This window comes from Leiobunum rupestre, chromosome 10, assembly GCF_980474605.1.
Source record: "Leiobunum rupestre chromosome 10, qqLeiRupe1.1.hap1, whole genome shotgun sequence".
Classification (NCBI taxonomy): domain Eukaryota; kingdom Metazoa; phylum Arthropoda; class Arachnida; order Opiliones; family Sclerosomatidae; genus Leiobunum; species Leiobunum rupestre.
Genome location: NC_143393.1, coordinates 34,844,805 through 34,868,926, shown reverse-complemented (window position 1 = coordinate 34,868,926; position 24,122 = coordinate 34,844,805). Strand labels below are relative to the sequence as shown.

Below are 24,122 nucleotides of genomic sequence, written 5' to 3'. Positions count from 1 at the left end.
GCTCCAATTTTTTGGCTATTTTCGCGCCAAATCTACAACTTCGAGGATACATACATTATTGTTATCACACAATATTTCGTAATTATTTTATTAATGTTTGCACACTAAAAAGTTAGCTTTTGGGAGATTACCACTGAGGGATTCGTGTTCGGAACCCTCAACTAGTCCTTAACTGAACTAACTAATATGGTTATTCAAACTCGTCGATTGTTTAGCAATATATTTCTGTTTCAAAGAACTTATTACGCGCGACCAGAAGTAAATGAACCGAAGTTATCGAAATAGCGCTCTGAATCAGAGGGCGTTTTCCTTATGAAAATTAAGAGAAAATCGAGTCAAATTAAAGCTAATTTCCATCCCCGTCTTTTGATGTGATAATGTGCACTTGGGAATTGTTGGTATAGCTATTTCTATGTATAAAAAATGGTTTCATAAAAACAAAAACGTTTTTTTTTTCGGCCTAGGAGCTCACAAAATTTCAAATTCGAGGTCAAAATGTAACTTCATAAGGAAAACGCCTCCAACATGGGGACTATAGCAGTCTGATAACTTCGGTTCATTTGCTTCGGCCGCGACCAATTTACGAACCCAAGAAATTGTAAATTTATAAAATGCCAAAAGGAAGAAATGATCGTGAACGTACCATTTTGAAGTTGGCGTCGTGGCCTGTCAACCGTGCGAAAGCGATTTTGACAGTTCTTAAATGACTTCTTATAAATGGGACTATATCCAAAAATCCACTTTCTCAAACTTCGCGATAAAACTTAATAAAAATGAATCCCAATAACAACACAATGGTTTCCTTTAAAGTATCAACGGAAATTTGACGCGAGAGAGATCGGAGCTGAGGAGCGTTGAAAAGTAAAATTTAAGCGAAGTAAATAAAGAGCACGAGGCGATTTTCGCTGCGGTGCGTTTTCGGGGGGGATGACAGGGATTCAAAGGGTTTCCCTCTCCTCTCATTGGTTCAAACCATTCGCGAGACCCACGTTGCGATTTTCATATTCTTCTTCTTCGCAGACCGGCGCCTCGGGCAGAGATGGCGCCGGAATTATACTCCGATAAAGTACCATTTCGTTTTGGTTGGCCCGTATTTGCGAATTGGCTCCCAGGCTAAGTAGGGCTTCGTCGCTGTCTGTTCTAATGGGGCTGGAGGTGAAATTTAAAAGCGGATTTTTAGTATAAAACTAATATTACACTGAAATTGAGAATTAAATTATTAATGAATTAAAGTTGAGAATTGAATTATTATTGAATTAAAGTTGATAATTAAATTATTATTGAATTAAAGTTAATAATTAAATTATTATTGAACTAAATTATTATTGAATTAAAGTTGATAATTAAATTATTATTGATCTAAATTAATATTAAACTGAAATTGAGAGTTTAATTATAATTGAATTAAATTAATATTAAACTGAAATTGAGAATTTAATTATTATTGAATTAAATTAATATTAAACTGAAATTGAGAATTTAATTATTATTGAATTAAAGTTGAGAATTAAATTATTATTGAATTAAAGTTGAGAATTAAATTATTATTGAATTAAAGTTGAGAATTAAATTATTATTGAATTAAATTAATATTAAACTAAAATTGAGAATTAAATTATTATTGAATGAAATTAATCTTAAATTAAAATTGATCATTAAATTAGTGTTACATTGTAATTAAGAACTACACGAATATGAAATTAAAATTAAGAATATATTACTATTTAAATTAAGATTATATTAATATTTAAATTAAGAATATATTAATATTAAAATTAAGAATATATTAATATTTAAATTAAGAATATATTAATATTAAAATTAAGAATATATTAATATTTAAATTAAGAATATATTAATATTTAAATTAAGAATATATTAATATTTAAATTAAGAATATATTATTATTTAAATTAAGAATATATTAATATTTAAATTAATAATATATTAATATTAAAATTAAGAATTACAGGCAATCATTCATGTTAAAATTAAGAATTACATGCAATCATGGATGTTAAAATTAAGAATTACAGGCAATCATGCATGTTAAAATTAAGAAGTACAGGCAATCATGCATGTTAAAATTAAGAAGTACATGCATTGTAAAATTTAGAATTACATGCACGTTAAAATTTAGAATTACATGCATTGTAAAATTAAGAATTAAATGCAATCATGCATGTTAAAATTAAGAATTACATTCAATCATGGATGTTCAAATTAAGAATTACATGCAATCATGCATTTTAAAATTAAGAATTACATGCACGTTAAAATTTAGAATTACATCCATGTTAAAATTAAGAATTGCATGCATAATAAATTAAAATTAATAATTACATGCATAATAAATTAAAATTAATAAAATGAAATCATAAATAAATTTAATTTAATAAAATGAAATCAATAATAAATTAAAATTAATAAAATGAAGTCGATAAAAAAAATTGAGTAGTAAATCAATATTTAAAATTTTGAATGTTATCTTGACGAATGTAGATGGCGACGTAAGCGCCGGACCATAATCGCCATTTTACAACTTGTTTTTCTTTCCTCCCGGTGTTTTTCATTTTATTTTTTATTCGAAGACGTTTTTTCCCCTCTCTGCGGCGGGCAAGGGGGTTATTTAAAGATTAAGTCTCTCTACTTTGAAAATTCTCTGTGCCTTGAATGTTGAAAAGAGATGAAGAATTGAGGAAAAAGTGGTACCGAAGTCGCGTGGGTGCCAAAACTCCCGCCAAAACATTTTTGGGACGGATTTCGGGTGGGATTAAAAGCCGGTCAACTCGCCAAAAGTTCTCCTTTTCTGTTTCGTTTGGGAAATAGTTCGAAAACCCTTTCTTAGCAACACGTTCTTAAGGGGGAAGAATACATTAAAAGCCTCTTTTTCGTTCAAGCTGAACGTTACTGTTTTAACAATTACATAATTTAATTATATTTTTCTTATTAGCCTGATTCTTCCTCTAGTGCTTAAAATAATTTTTATAATTCTAATATTAATAGTTAACGAGATATAAGGTCATAACTGAAGGGTAGTATGGGCACTTGCCCAACTTGTTTAGCTCCGGGGGTCCGAATTAAAACGTAATAATTTAATTACTTTTAAATTTACAATTGTCAAAATTATTTTAAGCACTAAACAAGAGGCTGTTCTACACTTAAATATTAATTTTATAAGTTAAAATACCAAATTAACAGAGTTCAGCTTGAAATAGCGCGAAAGTAGACAATGGCCACTGTAGTCTTCCCCCTTAAGGATGTACAAGGATATTATTTATTACTTTCTATATTTTTAAGAAGATTCGGTTTATTATTATTTAGTTATGTTAATCCCTAAAGTACAAACAGAATTGAACGCGAGTAAAGTATGCAGAAAATCGTCAAGGGGGATTTACAAAATTAAAATAATCTTCTTTGGGGTGGCGGAGTGAAGCTTGGTCCGATCGCAGCTTGTGGCACTGGGTGAAAACTCGGAACCCCTCCTTCCGCGTAAAGTTTGCAAGTTCTCTCCCCCCCTGGTTAAAGGGGTTTTCCCCCGAGTTCTTCAGTTTCTCCTTTCCGTAAAAACTTGTAGAGGTTAACGGTAATAGTGAGTGTAGGGAGCTGTTGGCTCGCCTGGAATGAAGGGCTTTCCACCACCCTCCTACGCGTTGTAACCCGGCCACCTGTTTAATAGCAGTATAAGTCGCTAGATGACTTGTGCCTAAGGTGGTGCCAAGGGTATTAGCGTAGCTGGTGATTATTATAATTAGCTCCGGCAATATACGCTATCAAGGTTTTTCCTCAGATTTTTAAATTTTTATTTGAATTCGCATTCAGATTTTATGTAAAAATTTCTCAAATTCTTTATCCAGATTTTTAACAATTTTTAGCATCTAGATTTTTTAAAATTTGTTAGTTATAATTTTAATTATAAGTTCTGTCATCTAGTTGGTTTTCCACTTTTAAAGCATCACTATTAAAATTTTTAAAAAGATCCAAATTCACTATTCATGTTTTTCTAAATGTTTAAGGTCCCAAATTTGCAAGTTTACTATTGAATTTTAAATTTAAAATTTTAAAGTTCACCATTAAGATTTTTTAAATTTCCCAGTTTTCATTTATGATTTGTTTTTTAATTTCCAGTTCACTATTCAGATTTTTCTAAATTTCCCAGTTCATGACTAATATTTTTCTAAATTTCCCAGTTCATACCTAATATTTTTTCTAAATTTCCCAGTTCATGACTAATATTTTTTCTAAATTTTCCAGTTCACTATTAAAATTTTACTAAATTTCCAAGTTCATGACTAATATTTTTTCTAAATTTTCCAGTTCACTATTAAAATTTTACTAAATTTCCAAGTTCACGATTTAGATTTTTCAAGCTCACGATTAAGATTTTTTAAATGATCAAGTTCACGATTAAGATTTTTTAAATGATCAAGTTCACGATTAATATATTTTTTAAATTATTAAGTTCGCGATTAAGATTTTTTAAATTATCAAGTTCACGATTAAGATTTTTTTTACAAATTTCCAAGTTCACGATTAAGATTTTTTTTAAATTATCAAGTTCACGATTCAGATTTTTTTTCAAATTTCAAAGTTCACTATTTAGATATTTTAGCGCCGATACATTTTTTTTTAAATTTTCTGGGTCAGTCAAAAGCAATTATTAGTTACTATCGATATTACTCCAAATTCTTCGGTCATTCGATACGAAAGACTTAAAGACTACCTATACTATACAGTAGATGGTTATTAATAAATATTTACGCTTTCATAATTGAAGCGGAACGACGATTTATTTATAAATATTTGTGTATTTATTTATAAATATTTGTGTATTTATTTATAAATATTTGTGTATTTATTTATAAATATTTGTGTATTTATTTATAAATATTTGTTTAATTATTTATAAATGTTTGTTTATTTATTTATAAATATTTGTGTATTTATCGCTTCGAAAAGAGAATGAAGCCGAAGCGTCAACATACACGTTCGAGTCGCAGCCAATCTCCCGGAATGTTTGTTTATCCTCGGAGCTTAGGAGCTTGGCAGGCGATCTTATTTATGGGGCGAATACATTGGCGAGATTGGTAATATCTTCCGTATCTAAGGAATTAATCTTGCGAAAATAAATGACCAAAAGGATTCAAAAGCAGAAGCTACGTTACTGATAATGCCGTACGTAAAGTACGCGGAAAAAATATCAACGAGAGCCAAAAATAGAAAATTCTTATAAGTCTTTCATTTCAGCTAAGCTAAAACCCAAGGCACCACCTTAGGCCCAAGTCATCTAGCGAATTTTAATGCCTTAACTCAGGTGGTCGGGTTACAGTGCGTAGGAAGGTGGTGCTCTGTTGAAAAGGTTGCCATAGAAACTAAATATCGCGATCGTCAAGTACGAGCTGAAAATAGATTGTAAAAGCCAGAAATGAGCGAGTAATTCTGGCCGTTTTCAAAATCCGATTCAATAACTCGACTCCTAAAAAATGGTTTTTCAAAAAGCAAAATGTTTTTACAAATGCACTCTGTTGGCTTTTTATTAGTCGCATGCATTTACAATGAATTTATTGTACACGCGGCGAACATTATTATTAATTATTAATTAATAATAATTACGTAGAGATTTCAAAAACATCCTCGTAGCGAGCGTGGAAAATGAATGTTCGTCTGCTTCCAAGTAAGTGCATGAGTAACTGAGTATCGCCATCTATTATCACTTTGGAGTAAATAGCAGACGAACTTTCTCTACAAGAGCTGCGATGATCGTACCAGTGTAAAAACATTTTGAAAAAACATTTTGAAAAAGCATTTTGAAAAAACATTTTGAAAAAACATTTTGAAAAAACATTTTGAAAAAACATTTTGAAAAACATTTTGAAAATGTTGTTACACATATCAAACCGACAAAATGCATTAGGTAAAATGCAAAATAGTTTCCTAGAAACTCAAAAAATAAAATGTAAAATGCAAAATAGTTTCCTAGAAACTCCAAATGTAAAATGCAAAATAGTTTCCTAGAAACTCCAAATGTAAAATGCAAAATAGTTTCCTAGAAACTCCAAATGTAAAATGTAAAATGTAAAATGCAAAATAGTTTCCTAGAAACTCAAAAAGTAAAATGTAAAATTTAAAATGCAAAATAGTTTCCTAGAAACTCAAAATGTAAAATGTGAAATGCAAAATAGTTTCCTAGAAACTCAAAATGTAAAATGTAAAATGCAAAATAGTTTCCTAGAAACTCAAAATGTAAAATGTAAAATGCAAAATAGTTTCCTAGAAACTCAAAATGTAAAATGTAAAATGCAAAATAGTTTCCTAGAAACTCAAAATGTAAAATGTAAAATGCAAAATAGTTTCCCAGAAACTCAAAATGTAAAATGTAAAATGATCACTTCCATTTTCTGTGCGTCTTAATCATAGTAAAATGATTAAATCAGGGTAATCAAGATTAAAAAATCTAATCACGATTTAAACGAGATTTAATCATTCTAATCACGATATAATCATTTTAATCAGATTTAATCATTCTAATCACGATATAATCTTTTTAATCAGATTTAATCATTTTAATCAGATATAATCGGTTGAATCGAGATTTTATAATTAAAATCAAAACTAAAGTACGATAATTTAATATTAATTATTAATATTGATGGTTCTATCGCAATTGTGTTTGATTCTCACACTAATTTCTAATTGCAATTTAATCATACTAATCATGATTTAATCGTTTCAATCAGGATTTAATCATTTTAAACAGATTTAATCATTTTAAACAGATTTAAACAGATTTAATCATTTTAAACAGATTTAAACAGATTTAATCATTTTAAACAGATTTAATCATTTAATAATTTTAAACAGATTTAATCATTTAAATCAGATTTAAACATTCTAATCATAATTAAACGTGATTAAATCAACCTAATCATGATTAAATTGAATTTAATAAAAATAATCACGATTAAATCTGATTTAATCTTTCGAGGGGTGCGTCGTTAATCAAGGAAGTGACCTGCCCCTCGGCACATCTCTACTAATAACGTTGATAGTTGGTCACGAAGTTGGAAGTGACGTAATTTACGTCATTAAAGAAAATGCATGTATGGCATACTTATAAGCAATATGTTACGTATGATCACACGGGTTATAAAATTTTGGCTCGACTATACCGTTAAAAATTAAAAAAATTAATATATTTGACGAAAATTAATTGAAAGTTGGATAATATTATATATTTGTGGTTACAGTGAATTCAATAGGTGCTTCAATAAAACATCTTCAAGGAAATCGCCAAAAAGTAATATACCCGAGATCCAGGACATGCAAATAACTGTTTTATAGTGATTGTTGAAATAATAGAAACTTTTCACCTGCACGATATGCAACAAGTGTTTCCAGGTAGCTTTTTTTGACAGATTAAGGCTTAGCAAAAAGTCGACGTTCTGTTTATAGGCGAAAAGTTTCCATTATTTCAACAATAACTATAAAACAGTAACTTGCGATTTTCTTGGAGATGTTTTATTGAAGCTCCTATTGGGTAAAATACCGCTGATTTTAAAGGTGATAAAAGTCGGATAATTTATAGTTTTACACATTTATTTTGTGTTGATTTCTTTATTTGCGTTAGTTTTATTGAATATGACGACTATCCGTGAGAAAATCAGGTTGGAATACTTGTTTTATTTCGTATAAACGAGAAAATTCCAAGATTTATTTTAAATATCATTTCCCACGATACAGTTCACAAATTCTCCACTTTTTATTACTGGAAAATAAAATGGGGTGTAAAGATTTAGTCGAAATACTTTTATTAATAGTTTTATTTCTGGTACAACCGGTTTGATCAACAAGATGCGCGAGTGCGTTGTTATAAATAGCAGTATTGGAGATATTTCGCGTAAACCAAATTAAATTCGAAGTAAAATTTTACCTTCAGTTTCTTATACATTTTTGACCACTAGACTGGTAATTAGGGACAGTCCGGGGGTCATTTGCTCTCAAAATAAATGATAGGACCCTCGAAATAAAGCGCAGGGTGACCACAGAATATTTAAAAATCCTTTAAAGGAATTATAGGAAATTTATCAGTAAAGTATAGGTAAATATAGAAAAAATTGGTAGAAAAATTTGGTAGAAAAAAGGAAAAATAGGAGAAAATTAATTACACAATAAGAGAAAACGGTTGTTAAAATTGTTTATAAAGTTGATAAATGAAAAAATTATTATTGATTAAAAATATAACTTTTTTCGAAAAAAGATAATATCTATAATGGCAAATTAACTATTTTAATATCTTAAGACTTTCCAGTTAAAATATAGGGTATTATAGGAAATGTAATGAAATTAAAGGAAAAATTAGGAAATATAGGAACAGTGGCCACCCTGAAATCAGTCAAAGAGGGGTACCAGGACCCACAATTGTCGTATGTATATATATTTATTTAATTTTCACTCATCACGAGTCAGTGACCCTTCTGACTTGGAGTTCCCAAGGACCACCGTCAAAAATACAACTATATGCAAATCTGTTGACTACTCTTTAACATGGGGAAATAATATTTGATATCACTATCTATCTGATATCACTAAGGCCACATCTCTCCGACCAATAGAACAGAAGTTATAGGTGTTTTTGTAGATTTTGGTCACCATTTTCCAAGATGGCGGCGAAATCCTAAGAATCTATTCGAAACTCAAGTTTTAATTTAACAGCGGAATGACAGCATAATATCGGAACAATATCTATATTTTTGAAAGTAATAATCAATATGAAATTCTTGTAGCTTCAAGTTGAGCTTCACACGATGAAAAATATTATGGGATAACATTTTGTTTTAGTATTCTAATGTAAAACCTTCTCCGTAAACGAATTTTACCCCGGACCCGAATTTCTAAACTGGTTTAAAATCTGTTCGCTCCGTCGTTGTCGTGGCAACCGAGTGGGCCGCTTGGAATGGCCCAATTAGGCGTCCCTTAGCAACGGGCCATATTTCGTGATTACTTATTCCCGAAAAGATCGTCTATTCTATCGCTTTCGGAATTCGGATTCTCCGGGGAACGGCAAACCTTCCAACTATCTTTCTCTTCCTTGTTGGGGATGAGATGGAAAATTTAATATTTGAGATGCGAACTTTGTTTACCCAAGCGTTCCGATTTCGTCTTATTTTTAGTAAAGCTTATTATTCACCAAAAATTGGAACTTCGAAGAAGAATCCGAATCCCAGATCTGCATATCTCGGGGGGGGGGGGGGGGTCGTCATTCGTTAAATCTTTGTACACTGATTACTGATTTTCGAAAGTCATTCGGTGATTTCCACTATAGTTTCGTAGTGATTTACATTGATTTTTGCAATTTATTGCTGATTTCCATTGATTTTTGCAAATTAATGCTGATTTCCATTGATTTTTCTAATTTATTGCTGAATTCCATTGATTTTAACAATTTCTTTTTGATTTCTATTGATTTTTACAATTTATTGTTGATTTCAGTGGCGTAGCCAGGGGGGGCACATGCCCCCCCGAAACGTATGGTCGTACGTACAAATATTTTTTTACTTATGTTCTCAATAGCGTGACCCCCCCCGAAACAAAATCCTGGCTACGCCACTGGTTGATTTCCATTGATTTTTGCAATGTATTGCTGATTTACATTGATTTTTACAACTTATTGTTGATTTCCATTGATTTTTGCAATTTATTGCTGATTTCTATTGATTTTTAAAATTTATTGTTGATTTCCATTGATTTTTACAATTTATTGTTGATTTCCATTGATTTTTACAATTTATTGTTGATTTCCATTGATTTTTACAATTAAGGTTATCAGAAGGGCAGGGATTCTCTAAGCTCCTCCCACAATTCAACGTCTCGCTAGACCTTGCAACCCAGTTTAAAGGCCGACTACATAGTTATTCGGTTTACTCTGTTTTTCACTGGTAGTTGGCTGAGTGCATAGCACATGTGTCTTGCAGCGAGCCAGCTTCCAGTGAAAGACAGAGAAAACCGAATAACTATGTAGTCGGCCTTTAAGTCGGTTTCAATTCCAGCCAGTTTCAATCAATAAAACCGGCCTAATCCGAGAATGTAAACACAGAAAGTAGTCTTCTATACCATGTTCACGCTGTCTGTCGCCAGTACTTATAAATAATCTCTAATCTTTGTCGGCAGCGGACTTGGCTCCGCAGAAATTGACCTTGAAATTGAAACGCGCATAAACAGTTACGCTTTTACGCGAATTGGCTCATTTTTTGTCCCAACTTGCGAAGCGACTGATCTCGGTTGACGGCGGAGATAAAGGAGCCTCGGCATTGAGACCGGATTATGTTGACTAATCTCGCAGCTCGCGTTTGTCAGCGCTGTCTAGAAAGACAAGGCCGATAGAATAACTGCCAGGGCGCATCCCCCCCTCTCCGCCTGGTGGCCTTGAATTCTCTTCTGTACAGAGCCCATCCATCTCTCTTCTTTTGGGGTTTTTTTTCGAACATTATTTTAGCTTTTTTTTCAGTACGAATTCTCATTACCCCTTTTTAACTTGGATCCACGGTTATGTACCGGTATTGGTTTAAACATTCACGCAAATCATGTTTGGAGGGGTTACGTTCAGGGTTGGACATAAGGCACTAGCATTTGACTCCTAAAATAAATGCTCTGACTACTAAAATTAATCGAAATCTGGCGGCCCACTAGTCAAGTTACGACTTGGCCTGCACATTGTAAACTAAATAACTATTCTCCTCAACAAAATATATATTATTATTATTATTATTATTAATTTGACTAGTGAAAAGTTTCCCTAAAAATTCATAAATAATGGCGAATATGGCGTATCATAAATTCATCATTCATCAATCTCATTTTATTTTAAGAAAGTGATCGGCCAAAGTCATGTAACTCAAATGATAATAAACTCCTAATTCAACTGACGGGTAAAGCAAAATGTTGGATGTCGTACTTGTTTTTATACCCCCATTTTTACCCCCCCCCCCTAGTCAGTGACTACTAAAGAAATATCCTTACGTCCAACGCTGGTTACATTTCACTATTCGCGACCGAAAACTATCGCAACGCCCCCTTTGGTTCGCCATGGAAACCTAGATAGGTAGCGGCTAAAGCAGACGCTATTAGTTTTTCCTCATCGTTATTCGTAAATTTGACTTTATAAATAATGATACTTGCATTTTAATATAATTTTTGCATCGTTTGCTTATATTTTGACAAGTTTATTTAAGAAAAAAACGTTCTTGGGACTTTTTAAATTGTCTGTAGCAGACGCTAGATCATAGGCGCTACCTCGGAGAAGCTGGCGCCGTTACGCCACCTAGACTCATTTCGGTCGCGGATAACGATTAGGAATAATGTGATAAGGTTCAAATAGTGTTTCAAATTCATTTCTCACTTGAAAAAGGATGAAATTTGTAAATTTAACGCCAGCTACACGGTGCAAGACGCAAAAACTAACTGAAATCATTCTACGGTGAATACTACACTCGCCGTGGTTACGCATCAAAGGATGGCTCTCAGCGTCAAAGAGGGTGACGAAAAACAAAATTTTAAAATTGGTTATTATCGAAGTAAGCGTTATTTTTACAGGGTTGCTACCATATTTTCAGATTCAAATTCCCTGACTATTCCCAGTTTTCCCTGACGATTTTAAGAGATTTTCCCTGACTTTTTAAAAACAAATTAAACAATTTTTAGCTTTTGTCAGAAGTTTATAAATTGAAATCAACCTACATTTCAGTACAAAAGTATTATTGCAACGTTAAAATAATAATAATCGTAGAATTTGTCAAGGATTATATAATTAGCGAATAAGTAGATAAGTCCATTATGAAAAGGGATAATAAAGCTAAACCCTACAAATTTACCTAATCTCCACCACTCTCCCCCTATTCGGCTTTCCGTTGCTATGCAACTCGTTTTGAATTTTTTAATGTTTAGGCTTAGTTTCTCTTTTCGGTGTTATAGTCGCGAGCCAGATTTTCCGCACGGTACTGACGAGTCCCAAATAGTATGAAACCGGTCTACCGTTGGAATTTCTGGCTATTTAATTTAATTTAATTTAGTTTTTCACTCGAAGATCAATTTGGTCCGAGTTTCGCGTCATTTTGTTTGCTCGAAGACCTATCGGTACGAGCTATTAGTAAGTTTTTAAATTTCTTCAAATTTATTTAGGGTTTAGCTTTATTATACCTTTTCATTATGGACTTATCTACTTATTCGCTAATTATATAATCCTTTACAATGCAGTCCATAGGTGGCTCCTTTTAACTTAACATAGAATTTGTCAGATAGCTAGAGTAAAATTACCTTCCCTAAATTTTCCCTGACTTTTTACAAAAAATTTAAATTCCTCGACTTTTAGGCCCATTTTTAAATTGCCTGACTTTTCCCTGATTTCCCTGACGTGTGGCAACCATGTTTTACTTTCACTGACCCGTATGAAAGCAGTGTAAAATGTGTCCGAATAAGTTACACCTACACATTGAACACATTCCACCGACACATTTATAGTAAAGGTATAATCACTGAATACAGCGTTTACAAAAATAGCATAAATAATTTAATATCAGTTTTAAGTAGTTTTTACAACTCCAGTGGCTAGTCAGTGGCGTAGCCTGGGTGGCACAGGGGGAGGGTGCAAAACGTATGGTTGTAAGCGCAATTGGGTGCACTTTTGAGCTTATTCTGTACTCTCGAATACACCTCTTAAAAACACGACGAAAAACGTTGTTCGCAATAGATATGTTAAACCCCTTCCTGGTATAAAAAACGTGGTAAAATTTGTAGACGTAGCTTCACTGTGTTTCATTTACACTCTTACAAGTTCACAAGTACACGTTTTCGAACGGTCGCTTAACCTGTTTTTTTATCTCGGTAATCATAATAAACTTTAATTTTTAAATTTGCACTAATTTCTTAATTTTTATTGGAATTATTTTTAAATAAACCAAAGTATATCAGCTAAATATCGAAATGTTTAGAGGTCGGACATTCGCCAAAAATGTGTACGGGATTTCACGCTGGATTTCAAGATTTCTCGTCGGATTTCGGGATTTTTCGTCGGATTTCTGGATTTTGCGATTTATCGTTGGATTTTGGGATTTCACGATTTTTCGTCGGATTTCTGGATTTCTTGATTTTTCGTTGGATTTTGGGATTACACGATTTTTCGTCGGATTTCGGGATTTTTTGATTTTTCGTCGGATTTCTGGTTTTATAGATTTCTGGTCGGATTTCAATATTTCGCGTCGAATTTCCGGATTTCTTGCCGGATTTCTAGATTTTGATAAAATCTTCGGATTTTGATAAAATCTTCGGATTTTGATAAAATCTTCGGATTTTGATAAAATCTTCGGATTTTGATAAAATCTTCGGATTTTGATAAAATCTTCGGATTTTGATAAAATCTTCGGATTTTGATAAAATCTTCGGATTTTGATAAAATCTTCGGATTTTGAAAAATTGAATAAAATTTTAGACTAAACTAAAAATGCATAAGCTCCCACGAAAACCTGAAAATAATTTATACCGTAGATCTAAAATTTTATTCCATTTTTCGCGAGTTTATCTGCACAATCTTTTTTTACAAAACGCGAAAAGACAACATTGCTCATTTACCGGGCCATTGTATGTATAGTATGTGCTCGACGTCTAACTACAACAAATAAATAGCATTATAATAAAGCATACGTTTTACGTGCTACATACCTCTACTTGGAACGCTTGTCCTGCCGCATCGCGTATGGTGAGATCACTCTGACGGCTTTGGCCCCGCCTACGAGATAAAAAATCCCCTCTGCGTGCGCTCCCCTCTCACGTTGTTGTTTGTTAAGTTAACATAAGTCGCGTTCGCAGCAGAGACTTTGAGAACCGTTTTCGATCGTTTTGGGAAATCAAAAATATAATTCAATTTTTAAACGATCACTCTATCGAAGTCGCTCAAAACAATTCAAGTTGACCATTCCAAAACGGTCGAAAACGGTCCTTAAAGGCTAGTGTGAACCACGTTAGTATCGTCAAAAAACCGTCAGCCACATCGAGACGAAAATCTGCCGCGATAAGCATTCCAAGTAGAAGTATGGATTCCTGCTATAAGTTATTAGCATTGCTCTACGGTATGAATTTTGAAATTCGCAAATTTTTTTCCCACTTTCTTTTGGCGCTTTCTGTTCAATCACGTTCGTTTCCCCGACGTCAAGATAAAGGCCAGCCTTGGGTTCTCACCCCAAAACGCTGATTTGGCACTATGCAAATTTTTTTTGCCCGGTTTCTCCGCGACTTTATATCGGAATTGTGAAACCCTTAACTTCGAGCGACTAGCTTTATAAACCGTTTTCTTTCAAGAAAGCGACAGGTGTCAACTCTCTGGTACTCGTTATTCGCGGTTAGTTACTGCCCTGTTTCTCGGTTGATGTATTTACCCATCTGCTGACCTTTGGAGTACAAACTGAAGATGGTGACGGGTACTTGCCAAAAACACTCGGCTCCTTTCTGACACCATTATATCACGTATTTTTAGTTTGTAGGCTCCTATCAGAAGTTAAATGATAATAATAATAATAATCAGCTAGGCCAATTACCTAAAGCACCAACTTAGACCCAAGTCATCTAGCAAGGTTGCCACGGTTTTTTCCACAATCAAATCCCCTGACTTTTCCAGGTTTTCCTTGACCATCTCCGGAGATTTTCCCTGACTTATTTTGTGTCAAGATTTTGTATTTTTTAACCTATATTTTAGAAAAAGTGTCCCTGATTTTTAGACTTTTTTTTAATTCCCTGACTTTTCCCTGATTTTAAGAATATATTTTTTAATTCCCTGATTTTTAGACTAATTTTAAAAATTCCCTGACTTTTCCCTGATTTTTAGACTAATTTTAAAAATTCCCTGGCTTTCCCTGATCTTTAGACTATTTTTTTTTAATTCCCTGACTTTTCCCGGATTTTTAGAATAATTTTTTAAATTCCCTGACTTTACCCTGATTTTTAGACTAATTTTTAAAATTCCCTGACTTTCCCTGATTTTTAGACAATTTTTTTAAATTCCCTGACTTTTCCCGGATTTTTAGAATATTTTTTTAAATTCCCTGACTTTTCCCTGATTTTTAGACTAATTTTTAAAATTCCCTGACTTTTCCCTGATTTTTATACCCATATTCAAATTCCCCCGACTTTCCCTGATTTTTAGACAATTTTTTTTAAATTCCCTGACTTTTCCCGGATTTTTAGAATATTTTTTAAAATTCCCTGACTTTTCCCTGATTTTTAGACTAATTTTTAAAATTCCCTGACTTTTCCCTGATTTTTATACCCATATTCAAATTCCCTGGCTTTCCCTGATTTTTAGACTTATTATTTTAATTCCCTGACTTTTCCCTGATTTTTATACCCATATTCAAATTCCCTGACTTTTCCCTGATTTTTATACCCATATTCAAATTCCCTGACTTTTCCCTGATTTTTATACCCATATTCAAATTCCCTGACTTTTCCCTGATTTTTATACCCAATTTCAAATTCCCTGACTTTTCCAGGAATTCCAGGTACCGTGGCAACCCTGTCTAGTGACTTTAAATACATTTAAATCAGGTGACCGGGTTACAACTTACAATGCGTAGGAGGGTGGTCGAAAGCCATTCAAGCCACGCTAGCCAACAGATCCTTACACTTACTATTACCGTTAGCGTCTACAAGTTTTATTATGGAAACCGAAGAACTCGAGGGAAAACCCGTTTCAGTAATCTATTTTCCGCGTGCTAAAGGTTCTACTGAGAGTCATTTCTACAATGACCACGCATTTTTTGTGGTCCAAGTCATTTGACGTGTGACTAAAGCTAGCAACAGTTCCTTATTTTTATTGTTCTATATTATCTAGCAAGCTAAAGTAGTTTTTCAACCTAAATACCTTGGTATTCATATAGTAATCAAAATTAACCAAACCTGAACCTAAGCCTAACCATAACCTAAAAACTTAACCTATGCGTAATCTAAACCTAACCTTAACCTCCACGCATTGTAATTATTTCGACTAACTGATACACTTATGCAGCGTAATCGTATATTTTGTCTGAAACCAAAATATGTCTAAATATTAATTTATTAATTTTTATACCAAAATAATTCGAGCCACATTTTTTAATAAACTGCTATTATGCCAAAAGTTTCACAAATATTTCATATTATTCAAATATCCCACAAACTACTACAAAATCTGATAATTTAAAGAATTTAAAGAGTTTGAAAACTTGAAAAATACTACAAAAATACAAATCTACGGAAAACTTTTAAAAATCACAAAATTGTTTTAAAAAGTAAATAAATCCATTTATTCCAATTGTTGTTGCGTCAGCTCGTGAATGTTATTGAAATCATTAACAATCCCCGTGATAATTATATCTAATCAGAAGTATAATGACAGTTTAAATTGATATCAAAATGTTTAGCGGATAAGACAGTCAAGTTTGTTTTTTATTAGAGGTCGCCTGCAGTTGGGAATTTTTAAGTCGTTGTTCAACAGAATCCGCTTACATAATCATTATAATAATATGTTAATTTAGTCAGTGAAACGTTGGCTAATATATTCGATCGCCGGCTTCGGAATACAGCGCGAATACCTAATACGTTTCGGCTACTGATTTCAATATTTATCGTTCGACTATGCCAAATGAGTCTAGTTCCTAAGGCTCGATAAACTTCAAAATAATTGATTGATTGGCGTTTTTTTTAAAGCATCGTGTACTGGGCGTGATCGGATTAAGGTACCCCTAATTAGCATAAATTATTTTTACCCTTTACAATATTTTGGTGACTTGTTGTAACGGCATATTTTAATGTTATTTTAATATTTTAAATTTGCATTTTATTTTAATATTATAAAATTTTAAATTTGCGTGTTTTTTTAATATGATAAAATTTTAAATTTGGCTGCTTTGAATATATTTAAATTTGCATGTTATTTTAATAATTTAAAATTTAAATTTGCGTGTTATTTTAATAATTTAAAATTTAAATTTGCGTGTTATTTTAATATTTTAAAATTTAAATTTTCATGTTATTTTAATATTTTAAATTTGCGTGTTACTTTAATATTTTAAAATTTTATATTTGCATGTTATTTTTATTTGAAAAATTAAAATTTGTGTTATTTTATTATTTGAAAAATTAAAATTTGTGTTATTTTAATATTTGAAAAATTAAAATTTGTGTCATTTTAATATTTTAAAAATTAAAATTTGTGTTATTTTAATATTTTAAAAATTAAAATTTGTGTGTTATTTTAATGTTTTATAATTTAAATTTGCATGTTATTTTAATATTTTATAATTTAAATTTGCATGTTATTTTAATATTTTAAATTTGCATGTTATTTTAATATTTTAAATTTGCCTGTTATTTTAATATTTTAAATTTGCACGTTATATTAATATTTTAAATTATTATGCTATTTCAATGTTATAAATTTTCATGTTATTTTAATATTTTAAATTTACATGTTTCATTAAAAATGTCATTAACAACTGTCAGTGTTTCATGTTTTCGGGCACATTTTCAAATTGAAGTCAGTGAAATCACTTGATTAGATTTTATTATAATTTAATATTGGCAACCGTAAAATTAGTCTATCAATTAAAAGAAAAGTTAATAATTTAAAGAATTGGCAAAGCGCCTAGAAATAAAATTACAAAATGAAAAATAATTGGTAGTTTTTCATTTCGCAATAAACGCCGACGTTGTGGACTCGTGGTACGCGTATTTTTCGTCGGATTTCTGGATTTTGCGATTTATCGTTGGATTTTGGGATTTCACGATTTTTCGTCGGATTTCTGGATTTCTTGATTTTTCGTTGGATTTTGGGATTACACGATTTTTCGTCGGATTTCGGGATTTTTTGATTTTTCGTCGGATTTCTGGTTTTATAGATTTCTGGTCGGATTTCAATATTTCGCGTCGAATTTCCGGATTTCTTGCCGGATTTCTAGATTTTGATAAAATCTTCGGATTTTGATAAAATCTTCGGATTTTGATAAAATCTTCGGATTTTGATAAAATCTTCGGATTTTGATAAAATCTTCGGATTTTGATAAAATCTTCGGATTTTGATAAAATCTTCGGATTTTGATAAAATCTTCGGATTTTGATAAAATCTTCGGATTTTGATAAAATCTTCGGATTTTGATAAAATCTTCGGATTTTGATAAAATCTTCGGATTTTGATAAAATCTTCGGATTTTGAAAAATTGAATAAAATTTTAGACTAAACTAAAAATGCATAAGCTCCCACGAAAACCTGAAAATAATTTATACCGTAGATCTAAAATTTTATTCCATTTTTCGCGAGTTTATCTGCACAATCTTTTTTTACAAAACGCGAAAAGACAACATTGCTCATTTACCGGGCCATTGTATGTATAGTATGTGCTCGACGTCTAACTACAACAAATAAATAGCATTATAATAAAGCATACGTTTTACGTGCTACATACCTCTACTTGGAACGCTTGTCCTGCCGCATCGCGTATGGTGAGATCACTCTGACGGCTTTGGCCCCGCCTACGAGATAAAAAATCCCCTCTGCGTGCGCTCCCCTCTCACGTTGTTGTTTGTTAAGTTAACATAAGTCGCGTTCGCAGCAGAGACTTTGAGAACCGTTTTCGATCGTTTTGGGAAATCAAAAATATAATTCAATTTTTAAACGATCACTCTATCGAAGTCGCTCAAAACAATTCAAGTTGACCATTCCAAAACGGTCGAAAACGGTCCTTAAAGGCTAGTGTGAACCACGTTAGTATCGTCAAAAAACCGTCAGCCACATCGAGACGAAAATCTGCCGCGATAAGCATTCCAAGTAGAAGTATGGATTCCTGCTATAAGTTATTAGCATTGCTCTACGGTATGAATTTTGAAATTCGCAAATTTTTTTCCCACTTTCTTTTGGCGCTTTCTGTTCAATCACGTTCGTTTCCCCGACGTCAAGATAAAGGCCAGCCTTGGGTTCTCACCCCAAAACGCTGATTTGGCACTATGCAAATTTTTTTTGCCCGGTTTCTCCGCGACTTTATATCGGAATTGTGAAACCCTTAACTTCGAGCGACTAGCTTTATAAACCGTTTTCTTTCAAGAAAGCGACAGGTGTCAACTCTCTGGTACTCGTTATTCGCGGTTAGTTACTGCCCTGTTTCTCGGTTGATGTATTTACCCATCTGCTGACCTTTGGAGTACAAACTGAAGATGGTGACGGGTACTTGCCAAAAACACTCGGCTCCTTTCTGACACCATTATATCACGTATTTTTAGTTTGTAGGCTCCTATCAGAAGTTAAATGATAATAATAATAATAATCAGCTAGGCCAATTACCTAAAGCACCAACTTAGACCCAAGTCATCTAGCAAGGTTGCCACGGTTTTTTCCACAATCAAATCCCCTGACTTTTCCAGGTTTTCCTTGACCATCTCCGGAGATTTTCCCTGACTTATTTTGTGTCAAGATTTTGTATTTTTTAACCTATATTTTAGAAAAAGTGTCCCTGATTTTTAGACTTTTTTTTAATTCCCTGACTTTTCCCTGATTTTAAGAATATATTTTTTAATTCCCTGATTTTTAGACTAATTTTAAAAATTCCCTGACTTTTCCCTGATTTTTAGACTAATTTTAAAAATTCCCTGGCTTTCCCTGATCTTTAGACTATTTTTTTTTAATTCCCTGACTTTTCCCGGATTTTTAGAATAATTTTTTAAATTCCCTGACTTTACCCTGATTTTTAGACTAATTTTTAAAATTCCCTGACTTTCCCTGATTTTTAGACAATTTTTTTAAATTCCCTGACTTTTCCCGGATTTTTAGAATATTTTTTTAAATTCCCTGACTTTTCCCTGATTTTTAGACTAATTTTTAAAATTCCCTGACTTTTCCCTGATTTTTATACCCATATTCAAATTCCCCCGACTTTCCCTGATTTTTAGACAATTTTTTTTAAATTCCCTGACTTTTCCCGGATTTTTAGAATATTTTTTAAAATTCCCTGACTTTTCCCTGATTTTTAGACTAATTTTTAAAATTCCCTGACTTTTCCCTGATTTTTATACCCATATTCAAATTCCCTGGCTTTCCCTGATTTTTAGACTTATTATTTTAATTCCCTGACTTTTCCCTGATTTTTATACCCATATTCAAATTCCCTGACTTTTCCCTGATTTTTATACCCATATTCAAATTCCCTGACTTTTCCCTGATTTTTATACCCATATTCAAATTCCCTGACTTTTCCCTGATTTTTATACCCAATTTCAAATTCCCTGACTTTTCCAGGAATTCCAGGTACCGTGGCAACCCTGTCTAGTGACTTTAAATACATTTAAATCAGGTGACCGGGTTACAACTTACAATGCGTAGGAGGGTGGTCGAAAGCCATTCAAGCCACGCTAGCCAACAGATCCTTACACTTACTATTACCGTTAGCGTCTACAAGTTTTATTATGGAAACCGAAGAACTCGAGGGAAAACCCGTTTCAGTAATCTATTTTCCGCGTGCTAAAGGTTCTACTGAGAGTCATTTCTACAATGACCACGCATTTTTTGTGGTCCAAGTCATTTGACGTGTGACTAAAGCTAGCAACAGTTCCTTATTTTTATTGTTCTATATTATCTAGCAAGCTAAAGTAGTTTTTCAACCTAAATACCTTGGTATTCATATAGTAATCAAAATTAACCAAACCTGAACCTAAGCCTAACCATAACCTAAAAACTTAACCTATGCGTAATCTAAACCTAACCTTAACCTCCACGCATTGTAATTATTTCGACTAACTGATACACTTATGCAGCGTAATCGTATATTTTGTCTGAAACCAAAATATGTCTAAATATTAATTTATTAATTTTTATACCAAAATAATTCGAGCCACATTTTTTAATAAACTGCTATTATGCCAAAAGTTTCACAAATATTTCATATTATTCAAATATCCCACAAACTACTACAAAATCTGATAATTTAAAGAATTTAAAGAGTTTGAAAACTTGAAAAATACTACAAAAATACAAATCTACGGAAAACTTTTAAAAATCACAAAATTGTTTTAAAAAGTAAATAAATCCATTTATTCCAATTGTTGTTGCGTCAGCTCGTGAATGTTATTGAAATCATTAACAATCCCCGTGATAATTATATCTAATCAGAAGTATAATGACAGTTTAAATTGATATCAAAATGTTTAGCGGATAAGACAGTCAAGTTTGTTTTTTATTAGAGGTCGCCTGCAGTTGGGAATTTTTAAGTCGTTGTTCAACAGAATCCGCTTACATAATCATTATAATAATATGTTAATTTAGTCAGTGAAACGTTGGCTAATATATTCGATCGCCGGCTTCGGAATACAGCGCGAATACCTAATACGTTTCGGCTACTGATTTCAATATTTATCATTCGACTATGCCAAATGAGTCTAGTTCCTAAGGCTCGATAAACTTCAAAATAATTGATTGATTGGCGTTTTTTTTAAAGCATCGTGTACTGGGCGTGATCGGATTAAGGTACCCCTAATTAGCATAAATTATTTTTACCCTTTACAATATTTTGGTGACTTGTTGTAACGGCATATTTTAATGTTATTTTAATATTTTAAATTTGCATTTTATTTTAATATTATAAAATTTTAAATTTGCGTGTTTTTTTAATATGATAAAATTTTAAATTTGGCTGCTTTGAATATATTTAAATTTGCATGTTATTTTAATAATTTAAAATTTAAATTTGCGTGTTATTTTAATAATTTAAAATTTAAATTTGCGTGTTATTTTAATATTTTAAAATTTAAATTTTCATGTTATTTTAATATTTTAAATTTGCGTGTTACTTTAATATTTTAAAATTTTATATTTGCATGTTATTTTTATTTGAAAAATTAAAATTTGTGTTATTTTATTATTTGAAAAATTAAAATTTGTGTTATTTTAATATTTGAAAAATTAAAATTTGTGTCATTTTAATATTTTAAAAATTAAAATTTGTGTTATTTTAATATTTAAAAAATTAAAATTTGTGTGTTATTTTAATGTTTTATAATTTAAATTTGCATGTTATTTTAATATTTTATAATTTAAATTTGCATGTTATTTTAATATTTTAAATTTGCATGTTATTTTAATATTTTAAATTTGCCTGTTATTTTAATATTTTAAATTTGCACGTTATATTAATATTTTAAATTATTATGCTATTTCAATGTTATAAATTTTCATGTTATTTTAATATTTTAAATTTACATGTTTCATTAAAAATGTCATTAACAACTGTCAGTGTTTCATGTTTTCGGGCACATTTTCAAATTGAAGTCAGTGAAATCACTTGATTAGATTTTATTATAATTTAATATTGGCAACCGTAAAATTAGTCTATCAATTAAAAGAAAAGTTAATAATTTAAAGAATTGGCAAAGCGCCTAGAAATAAAATTACAAAATGAAAAATAATTGGTAGTTTTTCATTTCGCAATAAACGCCGACGTTGTGGACTCGTGGTACGCGTATTAAAAAGTATATTTTGATAAGGCTGCCTGACATTTACAGCGGTAGTTGCGAGCTGAGCCTAACATTCAGGCGATGCACGCTTTTGCGTCGTTTCTACGGCCTCTCTCCGCTAAATCAAAATATTTTATTTTGAACGCTTACTATTTTATATTCAGAGGTTAATTTTGATGATGTCAAATCAATTTTACAAAGCCCAAGTCAAGCTAGTCTAGTTATTTAAATTAGGTAGAATTTTTAACAACACGTCAATTTCTACTGACAATTTTTCGATTTAAATATACTCTCTTTAAATTATGAATTTTAAGAATAATTGAAAATTAAATAAAAAACTACAACCCACTACTATTTTATTTTAAACGCTTACTATTTTATATTCAGAGGTTAATTTTGATAATGTCAAATCAATTTTACAAAGCCCAACGTCCAGCTAGTCTAGTTATTTAAATTAGGTAGAATTTTCAACAACACGTCAATTTGAACTGGCAATTTTTCCATTTAAATATACCCTCTTTAAATTATGAAATTTAAGAACAAGACTAAAATTAAATAAAAAACTTCAACCCACTACAGTCTTAATAATATTAATTAATATTAATAATAATAATAATAATAAATATTAATAATAATAATAATAATAATTAATATTAATAATAATAATAATAATAATTAATAATAATAATAATAATTAATATTAATAATAATAATAATAATAATAATTAATATCTTAAAATGATATGAAAATATCATCCTATTTTACTACAAAAATATTTAAATTCTAGAAACTAATATTACCAGATTGTTTTAAAACTTCAGTTCAAATTAAACTATTATAAATAAGCCTTTCCCCAAAATCCACCATCACTAACTAAAACTTAACTAAAAAACATATAGTAAGAATGCCTATAAATATCAAATGACGATCCTATAAAAACTATAATGAGGTCATATCTGGTTGACCACGGTGGTCAATGTCATCGCGCCTAGAATGAGACCTGGGAACCGATCGATAATGGTCAATATTTAAAAAGTATTTTTTATCGAGAAGCTGTACGACAATTTAGTAGGCTGTGTTTATTTGTAAAAGTCTAGGCACTCACCGAAGGATGGACCGTGGCTCTCCCGGACGCCGGCGAATTCTCCTTCAAGAAGCGGTTAATTTTCATTTGGGTTTTGGGTGTTTGAAAACGGCCCCAGCAACAAGCTTTCGACGCGAGAGACTCGTTGGATGGCTGGCTCGGCACGTGTCCTTTGCCGCGTTGCGATACTACAATAACGCCTCGCTTAGCGCACCATATTAGCTCCTTTCCAAAAACCAGCTGGAGAAGAAACGTCAAACGCTCTCTCTCTCTTGCAGTCAGCTGTATCTAGGCCTAATTCCCGCCTGACTCTCTATATTGTTCCAGAATTCATATAAATTGGATTCTCAAACCCTTGACAGTTGTCGGCTTCGACTTCTTCCCGGGAATTTACCGTACTTACCGAACCATTAGATAGGTTTAATTATAAACGTTGATTTTACGTGCTAAATTCCGTTCTCTGTATAGAAATGCTACCTATTCTCGTCCAAGGTCGCTATCGATTCTTGGGATGAAATTTAG

General features: G+C 31.6%; 1 protein-coding gene across 1 annotated transcript in view; it reads right to left on the bottom strand.

Moving 5' to 3' along the window:
* The window catches only part of SNF4Agamma (SNF4/AMP-activated protein kinase gamma subunit), a 172,219-nt gene extending 148,404 nt beyond the window's left edge, over positions 1-23,815 (bottom strand). Inside the window, exon 1 of the mRNA XM_090161948.1 lies at positions 23,622-23,815. Coding sequence (XP_090018074.1) covers positions 23,622-23,687 — 66 coding nt within the window. The 5' untranslated portion in view covers positions 23,688-23,815. The remainder of the gene's footprint in view (positions 1-23,621) is intronic.
* Between the last annotated feature and the right edge of the window lie 307 nt (positions 23,816-24,122).